This window comes from Theropithecus gelada, chromosome 2 (genome assembly GCF_003255815.1).
Source record: "Theropithecus gelada isolate Dixy chromosome 2, Tgel_1.0, whole genome shotgun sequence".
In the NCBI taxonomy this organism is placed as follows: domain Eukaryota; kingdom Metazoa; phylum Chordata; class Mammalia; order Primates; family Cercopithecidae; genus Theropithecus; species Theropithecus gelada.
The window spans coordinates 55,463,343-55,488,014 of NC_037669.1; the positions used below are offsets into that span (position 1 = coordinate 55,463,343).

At 40.1% G+C, this 24,672-nt stretch overlaps 1 protein-coding gene across 2 annotated transcripts; it reads right to left on the reverse strand.

The window, feature by feature from the left end:
• Positions 1 to 286: 286 nt before the first annotated feature.
• Positions 287 to 24,434, reverse strand: THUMPD3 (THUMP domain containing 3). 2 transcript variants are annotated; one of them, XM_025375439.1, is made up of 10 exons: positions 24,128 to 24,434; positions 21,940 to 22,244; positions 20,295 to 20,372; positions 15,579 to 16,055; positions 12,464 to 12,594; positions 9,227 to 9,296; positions 6,453 to 6,568; positions 3,807 to 3,917; positions 2,731 to 2,854; positions 287 to 2,540 (listed from the first exon to the last, which is right to left on the reverse strand). In XM_025375439.1, exons 2-10 carry the CDS (start codon positions 22,189 to 22,191, stop codon positions 2,388 to 2,390), a joined length of 1,512 nt encoding a protein of 503 aa, XP_025231224.1. In that variant the 5' UTR covers positions 22,192 to 22,244; positions 24,128 to 24,434; the 3' UTR covers positions 287 to 2,387. The 2 variants fall into 2 exon arrangements, with proteins under 2 accessions (XP_025231224.1, XP_025231225.1); XM_025375440.1 differs by having other exon boundaries at positions 23,539 to 24,401.
• Between the last annotated feature and the right edge of the window lie 238 nt (positions 24,435 to 24,672).

Genomic DNA, 24,672 nt, shown 5'->3' on the forward strand with positions numbered 1-24,672 from the left:
TTCCATTTTCAGTCTTCAACTTAACATTTTGGTCTTTGCATTGGAGACCTGAGTCCTATCTGTCATTGGGCCTACTGGGCAGAATTTCCTAAACTGCCATTTTAAAAGAAATAAGGGTAACCAAATGTTCCCCTTAAAAGCACTCTGGTACACTCTAGTATTGGGAGATAACTATCTTCCCCTAATTAGATTTATAAAATCTTTCTCAATGTTTACATTTTTTCCCCTCAAATATATTGACTTTTTCATTCCCAATAACAATGTCTGGTCTGTAACTCAGTCATTCCATGTTCAGATTACAGATTCCTTTCCCCGTCTTTTCACATTCTTTTAGTCCAGGGAGACCCACTTTGAAGGTTAAAACCCAAGGTCATATAATGAATAGGTGGCAATGTCACATATAACTCAACTCTAGGCCTTATGAATCCTGCTAATAGCCCATTGCCTATTCTAGTCACCAGATTGAAAAACACCATACTAGGGAAGAAGATGGCAAACTATTGCCCACCACATATTTGCATCAGTCTTGTCAAATTTTTATTGTAGTATTTAATAGGATTAAAGCTATGATGAATCAAGTAAAAAATTACTTCCTTAAAAACTAAGCTAGTAGGCAAAAATATTCGTTTGTTCAACAAATACCCACTCTGGCAGATACAGTACCCCGCACTTAGTGGGGGAAAAAAAAGACATCGTGGTGAAAACAGACATGGTCCTTGAATTTCCTGGTTCTGTGGGTTGCTTAATTTGAGGTTTAAATGGTTTCTTCCATCAGGTGAAAAGTTTTGTGTTCGGCCCATAAATAAAGCAGCTGGGAATTCTGATAGTGGCAAAATGGCCAGTCTAGGATATAAAATCTTCAGAAACATCTTATTTCCCATTCATTATGAAGCATGGGGTAGGAGATCAGAGAAACCAGATGAAGATTGCTGGCTGTGCTGCTAATGTGAACTCTTCTTTCGAAGGTATTGTGTCCTTTTATTCTCAATGGAGACATCAAAAAGTATTAAGAGGAGTACTATTATATTAATAGGATACTGAAAATCTATCCTGAATGCATGCAGCCAGAGGCTCCAAATAATACTATGATGAGTTCCACAAAAAACCTCAACTACTCTTTGTTCCAGGGAAGCACCATTTTCCACAAAACTCTCAAGAAGGACTTGTTGGAACTGGAAAAGCAATTAAATGTGAATAGTGATCCAGGAGAAAGTAACAAACTCACGTAACTCCCAAAAGTTTTCCAAAGATAACAATCAGCTTTTTTCTCTTGGCCTTTTAAGAAACTAGCCAACAAATACTCTGACAGGCTTGTGTTTGGTTTTGAAAACACACCTTAGTGTACTGAAAGAAAATTTCTTTTAATTTGGTTTGTTGGTCCCATACCCCATCTATCAATGTATGTGCTATTTACAAATAGAAATGTTCTATACTAACAGTATTTTTGCAGTACCTTTTGATAATTCCTAGACCTCTATTTTCGTTCTATGTGTTAATCTGAGTAACAGATGGATATTTTAATATTTAAGGCAGATGGTAAACTTTCCTGTAGGTCTTGTGAGATTTTGTCTTACAGGCTGAACACCATTCACAAAATGTAATGCTTCATTCCTTCAGATTGAGGTAAAGAACTTGAGCAACTGGATTAGCAAAGCTGCAAAGATAATGAAATGTGGCCTAAGATGTAATTATGTTCTGTGCCTTTCCTTTGGGCCAGAGTAGCTTTGCACTTGACACAATGGAAAATAGGCTATAAAGCCTGAAAATAAAATGTTCTAAACTCCAATCTCAGAGCACTTTAGTAGGCTTTTCACTAGGCATCTTGAAAGTATTTTCAACAAAATACTAATTAAGCTACCACTTCACAAGAGCTTCAAGGAAAAGCTCTTTCTTATAAAATTTTTTTTTTTTTTTTTTTTTTTTTGAGACGGAGTTTCACTCTTGTTGCACAGGCTGGAGTGCAATGGTGTGATCTCGGCTCACCGCAACCTCCACCTCCCGGGTTCAAGTGATTCTCTAGCCTCAGCCTCCTGAGTAGCTGGGATTACAGGCGCCCACCACCACACCCGACAAATTTTTGTATTTCTAGAAGAGGCGTGGTTTCACCATGTTGGCCAGGCTGGCCTCTGGACCTCAGGTGATCTGCACACTTCAGCCTCCCAAACTGCTGGAATTACAGTCGTGAGCCACTGTGCCTGGTCTCATAAAACTTTTAAATTCCATCACATTACATTCACACCTTTTGCTAACCAGGATGAAGAGCCTTAAACAGGTTTAAAGAGTGCAGACTGCACTTTTGTTAATACTATTTTTCTCTGCAAGTTCTTTATGCTAACATTTCCAGTGGTGGGAAGTACAAGTACTATTAGTCATCTTCATTCTTTGTATTACCAAAGAGTTCCTTTTTCTCCATCTTGTTCTGAAGGATGAACAAAAGCTTGAGGTGTACGTATCAGTACATAAACTGCAGCACGAAGACCACCAACGTTCACCCACACTGTATCCACCTTTCGCCATACATGTCGCATTCCAGATAATGCCTGTGTACACACAAAAACCACAGCAATTAGGTTGACAATCTACTTTTACACCAACCAGGATTCTTAGCTGCCTGATAAGAAACCTCAGGGAAAGAGAAAACAAATCTTATCCAAACAAACATCCCCAAATCTACTCAAAAAGATCCCAAAGTTGCCAGAGGCTGCGATTTTGAGCTAATGTGTATAGCACCTTGGTAAAGCATTTTGTGTCTTGAGTAAGTAGTACAGCTCGGCCCGTGGTAGGTGTGCAGACACGGCTCATCTCCCGTAGGCAAGCTGGATAAAGGTTCCAGTTTCTCTTCTTGGATCCCATCCTATAATAGAAGGACTAGTGAGTCAAATACTGTTGCAAAAGATACAAAATAGAAGGAGTATATGAAACAAAACAGTTTCATGCATCCTGAGGCATGAAAAACAGCTGTAGTTTTAGAAACCAGACCTTTGCCATTACATGTCAATGAAATAAGCTGAGTTAGTAAACTGCTTAGAATTCTGAATCAAAAAGAATTTTTTTGGACAACTATGTTATATAACTTGCCCTCCATAGTGAGTTTAATAAGCAGTCAAACTATATGAACCAAACAAGTGATTAGAAATCATTTAGGCTGGGTGTTTTGGTGGCTCATGCCTGTAATCCCAGCAGTTCGGGAGGCTGAGGCGGGCGGATCACCTGAGGTCAGGAGTTTGAGACAAGCCTGGCCAACATGGTGAAACCCCATCTTAACTAAAAATACAAAAATTAGCTGGGCATGATGGCACGTGCCCGTAATCCAAGCTACTCAGGAGGGTGAGGCAGGAGAATCGCTTGAACCCGGGAGGCAGAGGTTGCTGTGAGCCGAGATCATGCCACTGCACTCCAGCCTGGGCAACAGAACGGGGCTCTGTCTCAAAAAAAGAAAAAAAAGAAAAATCATTTATGCTGAGAAACAGAATCAGAACCAAGTCTTCCACCACCTTTTTGTGTAAAATATATAATTCAAGAATGGGCTAAAAAGTGAATTATAGGTAATTTAAAAATGAACCTCCTATGATGGTCAGGATTCAAAATGTAGTTAATACATTCCTGAGAGTTCACAGAAGAAACATAATGGGTGAATCCATCATGTTGTTCAGTGAAAAACAGCTCTGCTAAGTCTGCTAAAATTCAAGATTTTTTTCCTGACAGAATAAACACAAGGAAAATAATGACATATTTAGAAGTCTTGCAGATAGTAGTATAACAAGTGAAAGTAAAATTCATTAAAAAAAAAACCAACCAATTCTCACCTTTTTCCAAATGGCAAATCTGTTACAATAATATCCACAGAACCAGTTCTCAATGGCAGATTACAGATATCCCACTGAACAGCATCTATGGGCAAGCCCCAGGATGGTTTGCTGTGGGGACAAAGGAAAGGTGCTTCAACATATTGTGAAGCATAAAATCGTTACAACAATTTTTGTTTCTGAAAAGAGACTGCTACAGCAAAATATAAAATGCTAAGAATATCAGTGATAATATCGACCTATTCAAAATTTAAGAAGTGGCACAAAGGTAAAAAATAGAAGGTCAGGCTGGGCATGGTGCTCGTGCCTATAATCAGCACTTTCAGGGGCTGAGGTGGGAAGATCACTGGAGTGCAGGAATTTGAGACCAGCTGCGCAACACTGTGAGATCTTGTCTCTAAAAAATTTTTTTTTTTAAAGTTAGCAAGGCATGATGGCACACGCCTATAGTCCCAGCTACTCAGGAGGATGAGGTGGGAGGATCACTTGAGCCCAGGAGTTGAAAGATGAAGTGAGCTAGGATTGTGCCACTGTACTCCAGCCTGGGTGACAGAGCAAGACCCCGTCTCAGAAAAAAAGAAAACAAACTGAAAACATGATTGTAATGCAGAGAACTGCAAAAGACAACTTTAAAAACAATGCCGAAGCAGTAAATTACATAACCGATGATATAAAAATTAAGTTGCTGATAAAACATACACTGGAAAAATCAAGCACACTAAAGAAAAGATTATGGGGTGACGTATCTGAAGAATAAAGTTTGTAAAACTAGTAATAACAGGAGACCTAAAAGAAAAACAGATATGTAAAATTGGTAAATATATAGGTAATTGTTTTAAGATGAAAAACCAAAAGGAAATATATGTACCATGCTATATAAAACAAGACTAAGAAAAAAGTTAAGATAAAAAATATAGATGACAGAAGACAGAATGAATAATAATAAATACAAAGGATTTAAATCCTCCCCATTAAGGCAAAGTAACTGGTTTAAGAAACAAAATAATGCACAGGCTAAGAACTGAAGGTAAGTCAAAGGCTATCAGCAGAAATTAAGGATTTAATTGACATTTAATGAAGAATTTAAGAAAAAAATGCAATAAAGGCAATCACTACATAATTTTTTAAAGTACATATAAAATATGTATTACAACCACATACGAATAACTGCACAAAACAAAGCGTAAGGCAAAAAATATTAAAAACCAAAGTAAAATGAATAGAAAGTACTGTACAGGTTGAGGCCAGGCACGGTGGCTCACGCCTGTAATCCTAGCACTTTGGGAGGCCAGGGCGGGCAGATCATGAGGTCAGGAGATCGAGACCATCATGGCTAACAGGATGAAACGGTGAAAACCCGTCTCTACTAAAAATACTAAAAAAAAATTAGCTGGGCATGGTGGTGGGCGCCTGTAGTCCCAGCTACTCTGGAGTGCTGAGGCAGGAGAATGGCGTGAAGCCAGGAGGCGGAGCGCTCGGTCTCCAAAAAAAAAAAAAAAAAAAAAGTACAGGTTGAATAGACAAAAAGTGTAGACACAAACAAGATAAAATATTCAGAAGCTAGAAAAGAAAGTTTGTTTAAATGTTTATCAGTTTTAATTAAAAAAAAAAAAGACTGGCCATATACTAGGCTCATAAAAAAAATAAACTCAATAAACATGAAAGAACCATTCAAAATTAATTCATCACAATAAAATAAATCAGTATTTAAGAAAATTGAAACCTTCCAACTAGTCTTAATATATGTAAAAGGATTGAATGTTGATCCATAGACCAGCAGCATCAGCATTGTCCCAGAGTTTCCTGGAAAATGCAGACTCTTAGATCCCATCCCAAACTACTGAATCAAAATCTGTTAACAGTACTCCCAGGTGATTCACATGTACATTAATGTTTGAAAAGCACTGTCCTAAAAAATTAGATCAGAGAGACAATGAAATATATAACCAATGACTTAGTAATAAAACAGAGGAGAGGCTATATAAACTGCAGTATTTCTGTACGATGGAATTTATGTAGTGACTTTAAAAGACTATGGTCCAGGTGTGGTGACTCGTGTCTCTAACCCCAGCATTTTGGGAGGCTGAAGCGGGAGGATCTCTTGAGGCCAGGAGTTCTACACCAGCCTGGACAAAACAGCAAGACTCCCATCTCTATGAAGAATTTTAAAAATTAGCTGGGTATGGTGGCACATGCCTGTATTCCTAGCTACTAGGGAGGCCGAGGCAGGAGGACTGCTTGAGTCCAGTAGGTTGAGGCTACAGTGAGCCATGATCATGCCACTGCACTCCAGCCTGAGTGACAAAATGAGACCCTGTCCCCAAAGCAAAAAAGAAGCCTATGTAAAAATACAGTGTTTAAAATTTTGTGAAATTAAAATGAATCTATATTCTTCCAGTATGTGGGGGAAAAGACATATGAATAAGACAGAAATGAAAAATTGCATATGGTGGGGAAATTATAGCTAAAATAATGTTTTTAAAATATAATTATTTTCAATAAACTTTAAAAATGTAAATGGAGTCTCAGTGTATTCATTTTCGTAACAATGATGTCACAATGCACTGGGAGTTTTAATTCATAAAGTCAATATAAAAAATGATTCTCTAACTCTAAAAGATGCTAAGAAATCTTTTAAATTTTTACCCTTCTTTAATTTGGCTCTTGGTCAATAAAGATGCAATGTTATTTGCTGCTCTATTCACAGCCAGTGGATTATTATCACCAGCAATATGGAAACAGTCAGTCCATTCAGTAGCCCCCTAAAAGGTAAGAATATATGTTAAAACAAAAGTAGCAAACTGCAAAATGTGATTATTTAAATTGTCAAGAAAAAAGAGAATCCAGTGCTTCTCTAGAATGGCAAAACATTGCATGTTGTCAACTGTGCTATTTCCCTGGCTGAAAATGCCCTCTTATTCTTTCTCTGCTTGCTGAACCACTACCCATCTCGTAAGACCCAGCTCAAAACTCATGCCCTTTCGACACCAACCTTAACTCTCCAAGCAGTCTTATGTGCCGCTCCCAAAAGCACTTTGTATGTAGGTACCTCTGCCACTGCACTTGTTCCACTGTTAATTATTTCTTCCCCTTTGTGCTTCCCAACTAACCTGGGAGCTCTCTGAGGTCAGGTCTAGTATTTTCTTCAGTTCCTCATCCAGCAGCGTCTGGCACACTAAATAAATTCTAAGTAAATGCGGTTTGAAAATATTAAGCAAATTAAACTGATCAAACCTATACTCTTTTGTGGTTGTGGGAGTTTACATAATTTGATATATTTGAGAACTGCAAAATAAAATGCTATTTCCAGCTGGGCATGGTGGTTCACACCTGAAATCCCAGTACTTTGGGAAGCTGAAGCAGGAGGATTTCTTGAGCCCAGGAGTTTGAGACCAGCCTGGGAACATGGCGAAACCCCATCTCTACAAAAACACAAAAATCAGCTGGGTGTGGTGGTGTGCACCTGAGTCTCAGCTGCTGGAGAGGCTGAGGTGGGAGGATGGCTTAAGCCAGGGAGGCAGAGGTTGCAGGGAGCTGAGATCACACCACTGCACTCCAGCCTGGTTGACAGAGCAAGACCCCAGGTCAAAAAAAAATAATAATAAAATGCAATTTCCTTTGTATGATAGGCTTTTGAATGGTAACCACCATATCACTGGAAGGATTTTGTAATTTTAAATGAAAAACCTGTCAGCAGAACATAAATACCAAGTTGTCACATATCATTTGTGGAATGAGGTGACATGTGACCTTAGGCCTGAACAATGTTCTATGCAGATTAACAGAAGGTTTCTGACATGAAAGCTGGGAAAAGTCTGCCTCTGCTTAGGGGTGAGTAGCAAACACCTTTGTGTTCCTTTGTGAACAGTAACATACTTCTCATCCATGAGTACAGTGCTTCATAAGTTTTTCTTTTGCCCAGACACTTGAGGGTGATGACATACTCCTGTCTACAATCCTACGATGACTTCAAACAAAAGGGAAGTTGAAGTATCCCAGAAGTTTGGGTGGGTGGGGATGTAGAGGGGACCCAGAGTTTGAGGAAGCCTCTCAGTGATTCTGATTCCCAAAAATTTTTTTTTTCCTCCTAAACCTGTTTGGATTTTCAGCATTGGAAAGAATTGGGTTTTACAGTGTAACACTTCTAAATTAAAAAAAAAAAAGTATTCTAGATCAAGTATTTTATACTTTGGTGAATAAATCTTTATATATACCTTGTCAATTTCTTCATAATTTTATTCATTTTGATCACATATCAGCTTAGGTTTTTCTACACTGACATCTGCATGTCTACTCTTACATGGAAGTGGCTCAAACTTCATGTTTTAATTTTTTTGGCCTCTATTTTCACCCGGAGCTCTGTTGTGTATTTCTTGACATGCAGTGACTTTACCTGCTATTTCATACACATATCATGATTTCACACTAGAAAACAACACTCTGCTTTGTTCCCAGAATCCTTCTTGGTCACAAGAAGGATTGGGTTTTTACTGTGCAGTCTCTTTAAGCCACAGTAATTTCTCTAGCTCTCACAGAACACAGTCATCATGTAGACTTCTACGATTTCACTCTTGGATTTTAACTCCCAGAACACAGATAACATTTTCTAATTACAGTTTGGATTATTTCTCCCCTGGTGGTCTTGCTTTGGACTTGCTCATCTGTCCAGTTTCTACCCAGTCATATAATCTGCGGTGTCTCCCTGCAGTTTATTCAAATTGGCTTTCAGTATACTATATGGAAGAACTACTATGTTTCATACAAACTTCAGTGACTTTACCGGGAGCTCCCTCTTCTAAATTGTTTAAAAACATATAGATGATACTGATTATTCAGGGGACTCTACTGTGAAATATTCTCCATTTAGAAAATGCCTTTCCATTTCTTGCTTTGCTTTATACAGTTGTTATAAGTCCTCTCAATATCACGGTAATTTTGAAAACTAGTTAAGGGCATTTGGTATTAAGCTTGTCAGACTTCCTAAAAAATCCAAGTAATATTCATAAGTTTCCCCTTTTTACAACTATACTTATTCCCTCTAGGAACTTAAGTGGATTACAAAGAAGAAAATTGCCTTCCTCAAGTTTATGCTTATGCCTTCAATTATCTTTTCCCATTCAAGTCTACCAGTTTGTCTGTTACACAAAGAGGACTCATCAGCAGTTTGTAATTCTCAGCTTCCTCTGTAATCCAGTGAATAGATGTCACTAACAATGTATCTAGTCTAGTGGCAAATGGCTCTTTGAAATAAGTAGTTACATTCTTTACAAAAAAGTTCCAACTTTTCTATTGTTAATTGTTTTAAAACTCTTGGGTCCACTGATCCAACCATGGAGATTTCATTATGTCTAATTTGCCCACTGGGTCTTGAATATTCTGGATGTATCACTCTTATCTAAAAGCTAAAGAAATATGATTACCTCTATTGGTATTGCCCCAGTTCCACACATCGGATCAACTATTATATCATAAGGTAGAGGATCACAGAGCCTAGAGAAAAGAAAACAGCCTATGTGAAGACTCACCCAAAAGCTGAGGCTTCTGTACTGATGATTCCTGAAGCTGTAAGTTTGAGGACCTATCACACTAGCCTGAAGGAACACCAATCTACACATTTTAAAAATCAACTTATGGCTGGGCACGGTGACTCACGCCTGTAATCCCAGCACTTTGGGAGGCTGAGATAGGCGGATCACTTGAGGTCAGGAATTCAAGACAAGCCTGGCCAACATGGCGAAACCTGTCTCCACTAAAAATACAAAAAATTAGCTGGGCGTGGTGGCGGGTGCCTGTAATCCCAGCTAGTAGGGAGGCTGAGACTTGCTTGAACCCAGAAGGTAGGGATTGCAGTGAGCCAAGATCATGTAAGATCCAGCCTGGGTGACAGAGCAAGACTTCGTCTCAAAAAAAAAAAAGATAATAAATAAATAAATAATAAATTTTTAATGATATGTTGACTGTATATTCTATTACTCGGGAAAAAAAGTCATTACATATAACTAAATCCCATTTCACTCTCAGATGAAATTTGGTTTGCAGACATCTTAAAGTACACACATGTACACATACAGACACACCACACACATGCATACTTTTAGACAACAGTGTTGTTTTCAATAGAAACCTGTATTACATTAAAAAGACTCAAAAATGTCTCAAGTCAAACATGCATCAATATAAGGATACTGGCAATGAGACATTCAGTATTCCTTTCCTTTTGAATTTAAAGATGATAATCTTGACGTAAAAAAATTGCTCTGTGGGACTAGGTAATAAAAAAAGGAAAAAAATGCTTTACTTTGAGCACTTAGTATTTGCTGGGCAAGGACTTAAGCTCTTTCCATGCATTATCTCACGGAATCCTCAGTAATGACCCTGTTAGATAATTATCATTATTCTCGTTTTAAAGGTAAGCTGATGCAAGGAAACATGAAGTTACCTGCCCAGGGACACAAAACCAGTAGGTAACAGATTCAAGATTAGAGGCATTACTGTTAATGGCTTAAGTGTTATCCTCTTTATGAAGCATCCCACCCTGAAACAGGTCAGTAGGTTTCTTCTCTTCTCTTGTTCTCATCTTTTCATGTGCTGGTGTGGGACTTATCACATATATGATAACTGTTTATCTCCCTCATAAGACAGATTCTTGGGGTTAATAGTGGGTTCTTATTGTAACATTGGTCCTGCTCTATGTCCTTGTTCCTACTCCTCAACACATGGCAACAGAATCCTTGGCAACCCTCTTAAGGGGGTAAGCACCCTGTACTCCAAGCCATTCCTGATGATCAGGGGTGAATAACTGACCAAAACAATGTCAATCAGATTCTCTCTTCCAGGAATTTGGAACAAAGAGCTAAAAGCCCTACGCAAGGTGGGTTGGTCGTTTGGAATTGGAAATACATAAATTTAGATGAGAAAGCATGTAGATGAGAAGCAACAAGAGTCCACAGGCTCTAAGGGGAGATAAAAATGGCTGCCCACATTTCTGGCGGTTTTCCAAGATGTGGTTCCTACCCTTCTTGAGAACCAACATTCAGTTTTTCTGTAGAATCCCCAAGATTTCTCTTTATCTTTCCAAAAAACCCTCCCTGGCACAATCATCACTTTTTTATCCTAAACTTGTTTACTTAGGTTTTTAATATTTGCACGCAAAATAATACCCTCTGTCTATCCCTGGTTTCTACCATATGCCTGGCAGTAGATAATGCATATTTGTTAAATTAATGAAGACTAGAAAATTTTCCTTTATCAAATGGGCCCAATTTTCTATTATTGTCATTGAATTAATATGTTAGGAAGATAAAAGATTGGAACAAAAGGAATACAGTCAGGTGCTGCATAACAATCTTCCAATCAATGGTGGACCAAATATATGAATGCAGTAATTATAACACCATATTTTTACCCTACCCTTTGTATGTTTAGATACACAAATACTTACCACTACATTACAACTGACTACAATATTCAGTACAATAACATGCTGTACAGGTTTGTAGCCCAGAAGCAAAAGGATATACCACATAGCCCAGGTGTGTAGTAGGCTACACCATCTAGATTTGTATAAGTACACTCCATGAGGTTCACACAATGATGAAATTGCACGATGACACATTTTTCAGAATGCATCCCTGTTGTTAAGTGATGCATGACTGGACTTAAAACTACCAGGACATACCAGGCACTGTATATAATAGGTATTTTGCATATGCTTCAGCATGTAATCCTCACTAATAATCCTTTAAGTCTCATATCAAATTCATTTTGCCATCTGGAAAACAGAAGCTTAGAGAAAATAAACATTTTCAAGTGGTGAAAAGCAGCACCCAATAAAAGAGAGAAGGGCAAAGGAGAAGGAAAGATAGGTCTTGCACTCTGAAAAGTGAAAAATTCTAGGATGATTCCTGGGTTGCTGTGAGTATAAAGCTTAAAAATATAAGTAAAGGCTCTTTCTGTTCATTTACACTTTACACAAATACAAATACTGCTTTCATCTTTTTCACTGCACAGAAATGAAACAGCAAAATTTGCTCTATCTCCCAACACACATATCCTTGCTAAACAGAAATGTGGTAACTGCATTCAAGAGGTAGGTGAAAACTATCACTCTCATTTTAAAATCAAGAAAACTGGGTGCGGTGGCTAACACCTGTAATCCCAGCACTTTGGGAGGCAGAGGCGGGTGGATCACCCAAGGTCAGGTATTTGAGACGAGCCTCGCCAACATGGTGAAATGTTGTCTCTATTAAAAAATACAAAAATTATCTGGGCGTGGTGGCAGGCGCCCATAATCCCAGCTACTTGGCTGAGACAGGAGAAATACTTGAAGCCGGGAGGCAGAGGTTATAGTGGGTCGAGATCTCACCACTGCACTCCAGCCTGGGCGACAGAGTGAGACTTTGTCTCAAAAAATGAAATAAAGAAAACTGAAAAGAAATAAAGAAAACTGAGCCACCTATTAAGCAGCATTTTCAGATCACAAGGAGTCAATATTGGATAGAAGGGAAAGAAATAGATCATTAGCTTTCCTTTCTATTCTTTATCCACTACATTCCAACACAGTACCTCAAACACACATACACACAAATCAGTATTTTGGAAGGGAACATTCAAACCAAGGTGCCACTTTAAGCTGGACGGCAAACTCATTTTCTTACCTGAGCATCCCATAGGCAAGAGTTGATCTAAGAGTTGTAGGTCCAAAATGTGTTATATTTCTTCGGTGGAGACTCTCTTCAGTCAATGCAATGCCCACAATGACTTCGTTATCATGGATGTTCAAAAGAACCTACAGTAAAGTGGAACAAGACAAAATAGTTTTAGGATTGTTCAAACTGCACTTTGTAGTAAGACTTTTCTGACCTGGGCTGGTCCCCTACTCCTGGGAGGTCACCATATTGATGCCAAATGGAGGTCACCATATTGATGCCAAACTTAGTGCGAACACCTGATCAGCATAGCACACCACAGCCCAGAACTGTCTAAAAATTTAAGACATTTAAAAAATACATATTAAAAAACCTCTAAGCCTTCAAAATATGTGCTATAAAAATTGGGGTGACATCTGGTGGTTGTAGCCAATAAATATAGTGAATTAAAAGAAAATAATAGATGTTAAAATGAACGACAAAAAGTATATACTATGTGACTTCATTTATATGAAGTACAAAAATTGGCAAAACTAATTTTTGGTGGTAGCAGATTAGTGATTGCCTTGAGTGGGTACTGACTGGCAAAGGGCAAGGGGAGCCCCTGAGGTACTGGAAATACTTTGTATCTTTATCTGGATGCTAGTTACACATCGTGTATATAAGTAAAAACTTACTGAAGTGTACACTTAAGATTTGTGTACTTAATGCAAAGTATATCTCAACAAAAAAGTTTTAAAAATTGGTAAAGTCTCAAATAAAAAGTCTTATTACACTGAGTGCGGTGGCACATGCCCGTAGCTCCAGCTACTCGGGAGGCTGAGGTGGGAGGATAGCTTGAGCCTGGGAGGTCAAGGCTTCAGTGAGCCATGATTGCACCACTGCACTCCAGTCTGGGTGATACAGCGAGACCCTGTCTCAAAAGTGAACTAAACTAAACTAAAATGTTACCCAGTCTTTCACCGAAAGATTTCCTGTGCTTAACCACAGCAGAAGCACAGCTGACACTCATAGCACTTCCTAATGCAAAGCACTATTCTACACATTTACATACATGGCCTCATCTCATATTCACATCCCCTAAGCTAGGTATTATTCCCCTTATAAAAGAGGATATTGAGGCACAAAGACAGCTCCTCTGAAATTCCTTTTTTTTTTTTGAGACAGGGTTTGTCTCTGTCGCCCAGGATGGAGTGCAGTGGCACAATCACAGATCACTGTGGCCTGGACTTCCTAGGCTCAGGCGATCCTCTTACTTCAGCCTCCCAAGTACCTGGGACTACAGGCGTATGTCATCATACTCAGCTATTTTTTTTTTTTTTTTTGTAGAGACAAGGTCTCCCTATGTCGCCTAGGCTGGTCTTGAACTCCGGGCCTCAAGCAATCCTCCAATCTCGACCTCCCAAAGTGCTGGGATTACAGGTATGTGTCACCACACCCAGCCTCCTCTGGGATTTAACCCAATGCGGCACGGCTCCAGAAACTGTCCTCTGAATCACCTTGCTAACTTTTAGACATCACTGTTCTAGTTAACCTATTCATTTTCTTTTTTTAAAAATTTCTTTTATTTTTAGTAGAGACAGGGTCTCCCTGTTTTGCCCAGGCTGGTCTCGAATTCTTAGGCTCAAGCGATCTGCCTGCCACAGCCTCCCAAAGTACTGGAATTACAGGTGTGAGCCACCTATTCATTTTCATGGCAGTATATGAGGAAAAAAAGGAATGGGGAATTAGACTACTGATTTGACATGCACAAAAAAGTTAGAATCAGTGACTTGCCCCAGATTCAAGTGTACCAAAAGCAACAGAAATTGGCTCTTTGGTAAATACATCAGCTGCTATAGACGTTTTAAGCTGTCAGAGTCTTAACGACTCTAGTTCCTATGGCTCACATGTCAATCACCTAGGTAAAAGAGGATTAAGACCAAGGAAAGTAAACATACTAAAATGAGGTACCTGGCTTTGGAAATCTAGCAGAATTTAAGAAAGAGGAGAGCTGACTCTACGACAAGTATTAGCACAGATGTCCTGATTTGAGAAGGTCAGGGTTTGTTTAAAAAACGCACTTTTTTTTTTTTTGGGAGATGGAGTCTTGCTTTGTCACCCAGGCTGGAGTGCAGTGTTATGATCTCGGCTCACTGCAACCTCCACCTCCCTGGTTCAAGTGATTCTCCTGCCTCAGCCTCCCCAGTAGCTGGGATCACAGGAGCGTGCCATCACACCGGGCCAATTTTTGTATTTTTAGTAGAGACCAGGTTTCACCATGTTGGCCATGCTGGTCTCGAATTCCTGACCTCAAGTGATCCACCTGCCTCAGCCTCCCAAAGTGCTGGGATTACAGGCATGAGCCACTGCGCCCAGCCTTATTTTATTTTTTCAGTAGCAAAGCTCTGCAACCAAGACACACAAAAACAAAATAACTATTTTAATTCTGGTTGAATTTTATAATATGAAAATCCACATAATACAGTAAAAGAGTACTCTATTAGAAATCAGGCCAGGTGTGGTGGCTCATGCCTGTAATCCTGGCACTTTGGGAGACCAAGACAGGCAGATCACTACAGGAGTTCGAGACCAGCCTAGCCAACATGGTGAAACCCCATGTCTACTAAAAAATACAAAAATTAACCAGGTGTGGTGGCATGTGCCTGTAGCCCCAGTTACTTGGGAGGCTGAGCACAAGAATCACTTGAACCAGGAAGGTAGAGGCTGCAGTAGGCTGAGATCATACCACTGCACTCCAGCCTGGGTGACAGAGCAAGACTCTGTCTCGAAAAAGAAAAAGAAAACAGACAACTCAACCTTGATAGCTTCCATCTGCGGAGCACTTAGTGTATGCAAGGTATTGCACCAAATATTTTAAATGTACCTTATTTAACCTTCAGGATAACTTTAAAGGTACATACTATTATTGGCTCCATTTGAAACAGAGACTCAGAGACTATCTAGTCCAAAGTTATACAGTTGTGGAGTCAAAATTTGGATCTAAATCTGTCTCCAAAGACTATGCTCTTCTTAACCACACCCTACTATTTCAATTTAATTGTGCATAACACTGGGTTAGTCTGAAAATTCTACAAATCTGTGACAGCACTCTTCAATCACCACAGTCAGAGCCTATACCTACCTCCACATCAAAGTTGGTCATATCAGCCTTCCACTTAAAATAATCTTGAACAGCACCCCCAAAATCTCTTGCAGCCTCATTTGAGGTAAAGCAATGTTTCTCTCCTGCCCTGTTGCATGTGACTCTAAACTTTAGCACTTGAGGCTCAGTTTCTTCTTTTGAGATTTCATCAGTCTCATCTTTGGAAGATGCCAAATCATCACCTACTAATGTTGACACCTCCTCTTTGATGGCTGGATTTTCATAATAATCTAAGATATGAGAATCTAAAGCATGGCTAGTGAACTCTTTTTTAACATTTCTCTGATTGATTTTGACTTCTTGTCCATTATTAATCTTCTCTTTACTTAAATTCTGATTTATCTTTTTGCGCTTTGCTTTTTTCTTTTTAAAACTGGCATTAATTTTCCACACTTTTAAGGGGTTTGACCATGGGAGTTTTCCAGCCAAGTCTTCAAAATCCTTTAGAACTTCTTCCTGTAAAGGACAGAGAAAGAAATTCGTTCATTTTCCACCACTATAATCAAACAAATAAATCTCTACTTTGCTTACAGACAGTTAGTATCCATGGGGAACACTGGTTCTAGGACCCCCAAAGACACCAAAACCCAAAGATGCTTAGAAGTCCCTCATATCAAATGGTATAGTGTCTGCATATGACCTACACACATCCTCTCAAGAGTACCTTAAATCATCTCTATATTACCTATGATACCTGATACAATGTAAATGCTACGGAAATAGTTGTTATACTGTATTGTTTGGGAAATAATGATAAGAAGAAAAGTGTGGGCTGCATATGGTAGCTCACGCCTGTAATTCCAGCACTTTAGGAGGCTGAAGCAGGTGGATTACTCGAACTCAGGAGTTTGAGACCAGACTGGGCAACATGGCAAAACTCTGTCTCTACAAAAAAAATACAAAAATTAGCTGGGCAAGGTGGCACGTGCCTGTAGTCCCAGCTACAAAGGAAGCTGAGATGGGAGGCCTGCTTGAGCCTGGGAGGTGAAGGCTCCAATGAGCTATGATCACGCCACTGCACTCCAGCTTAGACAACAGAGCAAGATCCTGTCTCAAAAAATAAACCTTTTACAAAAAAGAATGAACACAGACTACAATACTCTTAAGGAAAAAGAAAGCTTAACTCCAAATTTTATGCCCAAACTATCAGCCAAATATAAAGGTGAAAGACAAACATTTCTGAACTCATGCCATTCAACAGATACAAATTTTAACAAAAGGACAAACAGTGTGCTATAATCTATTTAATTATATCACTAAAATGAAAAAATGTAGGGATCGTGACTATAAAGCAGAAGGTAAATGTTACAAACTGGCATGTAAATAGGCATACTGATACCCTCATCTCTTATACCCAGAGGTCCAAGGATAGAAGTTAAAGCTGATAAATAAAATGTAAGTATATTTAAAGGTTTAAGGGTGAACACTAAGAAAAATAACTGAAAAATAAAGGAAAAAAAGTATAAATATGCCAATTTCATCATTGCTCTTAGCAGGGATTCAAAAAATACTGTGTATATATGGTAGATAAGGTAGATAATATCAAATTGTAGTTATAAAGGTAACAGCTAGAACACACACACACAAACCTTCCAAACTATTAGAAAACACAGGCACATGAAAAAAGTAAACAAGACATAATGTAGAGATTTTTCAAATTAAGAAAAAGCAAAAAGTATAAGCATGACAAAACTAAGACTACACAGTTGTCATTATCAATAAATATCAGTGGGATAAACACGAAGATGACACTCAGTTTGAGTATGTACAAGAATTTACATAGTGTATTTGTTGCACCACTGTAACAGCAAAAGAATGTGAAAAACCCTCATGCCCTAAAATGGGACCGGTTAAATTACAATACAGCCAAACAATGGAGTATACACAGCCAACTCCAGCAATGATACTGCCAGGATCTCCAACATATAGGTTGAGCATTCCTAATCTCAAAGTCCAAAATCCAAAACCTAAAACTTTTTTGAAGTGCCAACATGATGCCACACAGGTAGCGGAGATAATGACACCTTTGCTTTCTGATGGTTCAGTGTACACAAACTTTGTTTCATGTATAAATTATTTTAAAAATCATATAAAATTACCCTCAAGCTATATGCACAACATATATATGAAACAAATGAATCTTGTGTTTATAAATAGGTTCCATCCTCAGAGTATTTCTTTTTTTTTTTCTCGAGACGGAGTCTTGCTCTGTCACTCAGGCTAGGGTGCAGTGGAGCGATCTCGGCTCACTGCAACCTCTGCCTCCCAGGTTCAAGCGATTCTCCTACCTCAGCCTCCTAAGTAGCTGGAATTACAGGAGCCCGCCACTGCTAATTTTTTGTATTTTTAGTAGAGACGGTGTTTCACCAACTTGGCCAGGCTGGTCTCAAACTCCTGACCTCGTGATCCACCTGCCTTGGCTTCCCAAAGTGCTGGGATTACAGGCGTGAGCCACCGCACCCAGACCAGAGTATTTCAAAAAACAAACAAACAAAAATCCAAAACATTTCTGGTCCCAAGTATTTCAGATAAGGGATACTCAACTCGTATATGGAAAAAAAAAGCATAGCACAGAAAAGTATGTACGCTATGCTTTCATTTGTGTAAATAAAATACATTTATTTGTAAAATATCTCCAGAAGAACACCCAACAAATTGGTGATAGTTGTTGCCTCCAGGGAGGGAGCTGCATAGCATGGGGATACAGGAACAAAGACTTACTTTTCACTCTATATCCTTTCAGTCTTTACAAGTTTGCTCCAAATACATGTATTAACTAGTTTTTTAAAATCTGTATAAATCAGATTTGTTCACACTTTTAAAAAGGCAGACGGAGGCCGGGTGCAGTGGCTCACACCTGTAATCCTAGCACTTTGAGAGGCCAAGACGGGTGGATCATGAGGTCAGGAATTCAAGACCAGCCTGGCCAAGATGCTGAAACCCCATCTCTACTAAAAAAACCCAAAAAATTAGCCCAGTGTGGTGGCAGGCACCCATAGTCCCAGCTACTCGGGAGGCTGAGGCAGGAGAATGGCGTGAACCCAGGAGGTGGAGGCCACAGTGAGCCGAGATCACACCACTGCACTCCAGCCTGGGCGACAGAGCGAGACTCCGTCTCAAAAAAAAAAAAAAAAAAAAAAAAAAAAATTAGCCGGGTGTGGCAGCATACACCTGTAGTCCCAGATACTCAGGAGGCTGAGGCAGGAGAATCACTTGAACCTGGGTGGCAGAGGTTGCAGTGAGCCAAGATCATGCCACTGCACTCCAGCCTAGGCAACAGAGCAAGACTCCATCCCCCCCCAAAAAAAAAAAAAAAATGCGGGGATGGAGGTGGGGACTGGGGGTCAGGTGCAATGGCTCACACCTGTAATCCCAGCACTTTGGGAGGCTTAAGTGGAAGGATTACTGGAGCCCAGAAGTTTGAGACCAGCCTGGGCAACACAGTGAGACCCCATTTCAATACATTTTTTTTTTTTGAGACAGAGTCTCGCTCTGTCACCCGGGCTAGAGTGCAGTGGCTCAGTCTCTGCTCACTACAAGCTCTGCCTCCCCAGGTTCACGCCATTCTCCTGCCTCAGCCTCCCGAGTAGCTGGGACTACAGGTGCCCGTCACCGCGCCCGGCTCATTTTTTGTATTTTTAGTAGAGACGGGGTTTCACCGTGTTAGCCAGGATGGTCTCGATCTCCTGACCTCGTGATCCGCCCACCTTGGCCTCCCAAAGTGCTGGGATTACAGGTGTGAGCCACCACGCCCGGCCCCACTCTCAATATTTTTTAAAAGATGGGGGTGGGGGCTAATAAATTCATGATTATCATCTGAATACTTAAAAATAACAGAACTCATTAGAATGATTTAAGCGTTTCTAAAAGTTAGATTTTTGTTAATAAAATTTTTATCTATTTTCAGTCTGACTTCTTTTAGGTCTGGTCTTGTCTTCTTCTAGGCTGTGGTTTCATACAACTTTGATTGGTTTTCGAATAACGTTTTGGAAATCAACATGTTTGCCAATAAATGAAAGTTAGACAATTAGGTGGCATATCACAGTTGTTTTTAAAAAGATTACTTCTCAGATAGGTAAAACCGATAGAAAAATGTTTTTAAGCAGTGAACTCTAGAAACCTAACCAAAAAGCAGTGTGGAAAAAACCTAAAGCCTTGCTGCAATCTATTTTCAACCTTCAGCTTAGGCAGCAGCTGAATATTTAGGATTCAGATGCTAAATACATATTGGAGACAAAGCTGTTGTCCTAACAACTGAAGGAGTATTTAGATATCACTTTGGCTTTATTTCAAAAAATGAAGAAACAGAAGAAAGCAGAGCAAAAGCAGGATGGCGAGGAAGTGTTATCTGTAGAAGACACAAATTGTCACTTGTTCTTTGGTTCATGTTCTGGAAATAATTCTATTTTGGAACTAAATATATGTAAAAGCAAAGCAAATCTAAGGTTTATATCTTTTATAAATAAAACAGTGTGTTTTCTTTCTTATAAACTTTAATGATTTTCAATACTAATTTTTAAAAAACATCTTTTGGGATAGACTGTCAGCAAAACTCTAGATTTATTGTAAAAGCCTCCCAGTATTCTCTATTACAAAGACTACAGTAATGCTCGATTTTCACAGACTGTGAAAAGTGGAAATAATCTCTTTGGGGAAGACAGACAAAAATCAGCCACCATGTTTGTGATAGCTCACCTTTATTTGTTTGAATTGGTAATCTTGAAATTCCTGAACCACCACAAATAAGTTGTCAACTGATCTAAGACAATGAACCTGGGTGAAAAAAAAGAAACACACTTCTGAGAAAGCTTTTGAACAGCACAAGCTATCAACAATTAAGTATTTAAAAAATCAGGAATGGTAGTTTTAAAGCAGCTACTAACTATATTTTATATTTTTAAAATGTTCCATCTCCCTAGTTTCTCATCTCTTTGGTTACCAATCAGCTTTCCCCTAGAGAAAGGGAAAAAGGGCACATGGAAAGAGAGAAGCATGAAGTGTTTTGTGGGAAACATGTCTTTCGTGGGAGAAGAGAAAGGTCAAGTCACTCAAGTGGGCTCTATCATATTTCCTCGATGGCTTTCTATGGTACACTGTATGCTGCAATGGTTAAAAGTAGTGGATTTGAGCTCCAGTTCTGTGATTACTAGCTGAGTGACCCTGAGGAAATTATTTATGTGTCCTAAGCCTAATGATTAATGAGGATAATAATAGTGTCTATCTTCACAACACTGCTGAGGGTATTGGCTAAAATACTGGATGGAAAACATCTGCTTACCAATTCATCCCACAGATATTTTCTGGGTACCTACTATATGCCAGACACTAAGAGCTTGGGATATATTGGTGGAAAAAAAACAGACAACAATCCTTGCCCTCTTGCTGCTTACGTGGTAATGAGATATATCTTAGCTTTATTATAGTGAGATTGCAGTTTTCTGACCTTCACTTTTTACCTTGAGTGAGTTCTAATTACTTCTGAGCAAGAATTTTTGATGCAGGTTAAAAGGCAAATCTCTTTTATGTTTCATCACCAAAGGTTAAACATCTGCTAGATGCTGAAGTAAATAAAAACTGAGATACTTAGAGAATTTCTTAAGTTGAACAGTACTCTTTCTGGTGAATTCAATCCTCAAGAAATACTAGATCACCTCTAAAAATGTAGCAATCCTACTACAGGTTGAGCATCCCAAATCTAAAAATCTGAAACTTTTTGAGCCCCAACACAATGCTCAAAGGAAATGCTCAGTGCAGCATTTCGGATTTTCAGATTAGAAATGCTCAACTGGCAGGCTGGGTGCGGTGGCTCAAGCCTGTATTCCCAGCACTTTGGGAGGCCGAGGCGGTTGGACCATGAGGTCAGGAGTTCGAGACCAGCCTGGTCAGGATGGTGAAACCCCGTTTCTACTAAATATACAAAAATTAGCTGGATGTGCTGGCAGGCGCCTGTAGTCCCAGCTACTCGGGAGAATTGCTTGAACCTGGGAGGTGGAGGATGCAGTGAGCCGAGATCGCGCCACTGCACTCCAGCCTGGTGACAGAGCAAGATTCTGTCTCAAAAAAAAAAAAAAAAAAGCTAAAGTGGCAAGTATAATGCAAATATTCCAAAACTCCCCCCGCCCCCCTCCAAAAATCTGAAACACTTCTGGTCCTAAGGGATACTGAAACTACAGTCAAAATTACAAATCAGTACTCAATAGAAAATGCAGTAACTTTAAAATCTCCTGATTTGGGGCAGAGCAATGAAAATCAGAAAGGATTCCAGAAGGGTCTGTAAAATGAAAAGTAACCATAAAACGATCAACTTAGAAAACTATTTTAAATATTGCTCCATTCAAACCTGTGCCAGACTTTCCACTGAAATGACAAAATATATCTTGCCACGGTCTCTGCTGATTTTGCATGATGACCCAAGTTTCTCTCTCACTTCATCTGCAGCTGTTTGCTCAAAGCCAGTAGGTCCAGTGGCTCCAATAGTGACTAGAAGCTCAGATTCACTTCTGAGGTCACTTTCCGTCACTTGTACAGAGCTCTGGTTCTCATGAAGGTTCACATCTAGGAGTTGGTTAGTGGCTTCTTCAATGTCACACATGTTGGCTGGGCTTCCAAGATCACTAACGCTGTCTCTTTAAAAGCAGTACTGTCCTTTAAAAGAGAAAGAAATAAAGCCCAAATATTGTCATCTCATATTTCAGGTATAATTAAAAACATGGGCTCTGAAGGGCAGGAAGAAGAAGGCAACACACCTGATAAATAGTCACCAAAGTAAAAAGGGTTGAATAAACATGGGCACAGAGCGCAGGTTGTAAAACGTGATGTTATTATTAAACAAGCAATACAGATACATGGGAGAAAAAGAGGCAAGAAGTGTTTCCATAGCATGCAACGTTTGCTTTGGGGTAACCCATGTTGACAAAAGCCATTTCATAACTACAATAGAAACTGCAGATTACACTCAAATACATTTCTGCATCTAGATGTTAAGAACATGGTTAGTTAAGAATATAGGGCCTGGCTGGGTGTGGTGGCTCACACCTGTAATCCTAGCACTCTGGGAGGCCGAGGCGGGAGGATTGCCTGAGGTCAGGAGTTTCAGACCAGCCTGGCCAACATGGTAAAACCCTGTCTCTACTAAAAATACAAAGATTAGCCAGGTGTGGTGGTGGGAGCCTGTAATCCCAGCTACTTGGGAGGCTGAGGGACGAGAACTGCTTGAACCTGGGAGGTGGAGATTGCAGTGAGCCGAGATCATGCCACTGCACTCTGACCTGGGTGATAGAACAAGACTCTGTCTCAAAAAAAAAATAAATAATAATAAAAATATGTGGCTTTTGGAGTTTCAGATAGATACAGGTTTGAATTTTTGCCTCCACCATCATAGGTTGAATGACTTATGGCAAATTAATTCTCCCAAGCCTCCAAATTTAATTAAGTAATTAGTAATACCTCTTTCCTAGAGTTGTTAGGAGACAAGCGAGAATTAACTAATACCTCTTTCCTAGAGTTGTTAGGAGACACGTGAGAGTAGTACACGGCCAGGCCAATAAGTAAAACTTATTAATAGGCTATCTTCTTCCCTCCTGTGAAGTAGACAGCACTTCATGCATTTTAAAATGATTAACTGGGCTGGGCACACTGGCTCGTGCCCGTAATCCCAGCACTTTGGGGAGCTAAGGCGAGTAGATGGGTTGAGGTCGAGACCAATCTGCATAATATGGCAAAACCTCATCTTTACCAAAAATACAAAAAATAGCTGGGCGTGGTGGTGGGCACTTGTAGTCCCAGCTACTTGGGAGGCTGAGGTGGGAGGACTGCACTCCAGCCTGGGCGACACTGTGAGGCCCTGTCTCAAAAAAGAAAAGAAAAAATTAAAAATAAAAATGGTTAACGGAACACTTGCTATCTAATGATTACAAACATTCAAATGCCTACTACTTGCCAGACTCTGGGATCCACAGATGGGCATCAGGAGAGAAATCTTGGAAGTAACCTGAAATAGTAAAACAAACTTCCTATGCATAAGCTTTTGTGTGTGCTTGGGGCGGGGGCCGGGGAAGTATTAGAGAGGTGGAGGGTCCATAACTTACACCAGGTTTTCAAAGGGTTTGTGACTCAAAATAAGTGAGTACATAACACCTATACTGTCCTTGTGCTGTGCCAGCGATACAAGACAGCGTTTAATACTACGTCAGTTCCCGCCGTTAAGAAAGTGACAGTCACTGTGAATACAATCTCCATCTTCTAAAAAAGGCAGCTGAGGTCAGCTAAAGGGCGCGTTCCGCACAAGGTCAGAGAGCCAATGAGAGGCGCAGAATGGAAGAAAACTCACGTCTCCCAATTCCCACCCACAGGGCCCTGGGAATCCTAGGAAGCAGGTAAAGGCCTGGGAGACGGAGCAAGATGGGCTCCGCCACGAGACCGGGCTGAAGTCCGGACCGGCGCCGGCCTCGGCTGCAAAAGGAAAGCCGCCCCTCTCTCCCCAAGCGGAAACACCAGAGGAGCCACACTCGGCCGTTCCCGTCAGTTACCGGCCGCCAGCGAAGACTCTTTCAGCTCCCGCACTCCATTGGCCTCTCGCGGTCAGCCCACGCCGCCGGAAGCCGCCCCCGGAAACGGAAGTCAGGCTGCGGGTCACGGTGGCTCCGCACTAGCGGCCGGTGCCCGCACAAGGTAGCGGGGGGGGGGGGGGGGGGGGGCGGGAAAGGAGCATGCGCTGGAAGCTCTGTGCGCTTGGTTTTGAGGATCGTCAGCAAGCCGAAAGCGGAGTGTCAGGGGCCTAGTGCCCTATCATGGTATTTGCTAACGTTTAGAGAGTGCTTCCCCTTGCCGAGCACTGGGTAAGCGCTTTACATACGTCGTCTCATTTGGAACAAGTCTCTTTTGTTCCAGCACCTATGAAGTGGCAGTGGCCGATTTCTGTTTTAAAGCTGGAGAAACTGAGTCTCTCTAGCTTAAATATCTTTCCCAAAATGTCATGCCACCAGTTCCTGATTTCTGTATTGCCATCACTATTTTAGCACTGTTTACTTAATATTTTCCTTTAGTTAAAAAAAAAAGAAAGAAATAGTGGGGC

What these genes read in the sequence shown, in the direction of transcription:
- THUMPD3 (XM_025375439.1), bottom strand. Translation starts at nt 22,191, where the DNA reads ATGTGTGACATTGAAGAAGCCACTAACCAACTCCTAGATGTGAACCTT. An exon ending in TGACCAACTTTGATGTGGAG is followed by an intron (nt 12,595 to 15,578) that starts GTAGGTATAGGC and finishes ACTTTACTGTAG; the next exon opens with GTTCTTTTGAACATCCATGA. An exon ending in CTGGGGCAATACCAATAGAG is followed by an intron (nt 6,569 to 9,226) that starts GTAATCATATTT and finishes CTTACCTTTTAG; the next exon opens with GGGGCTACTGAATGGACTGA.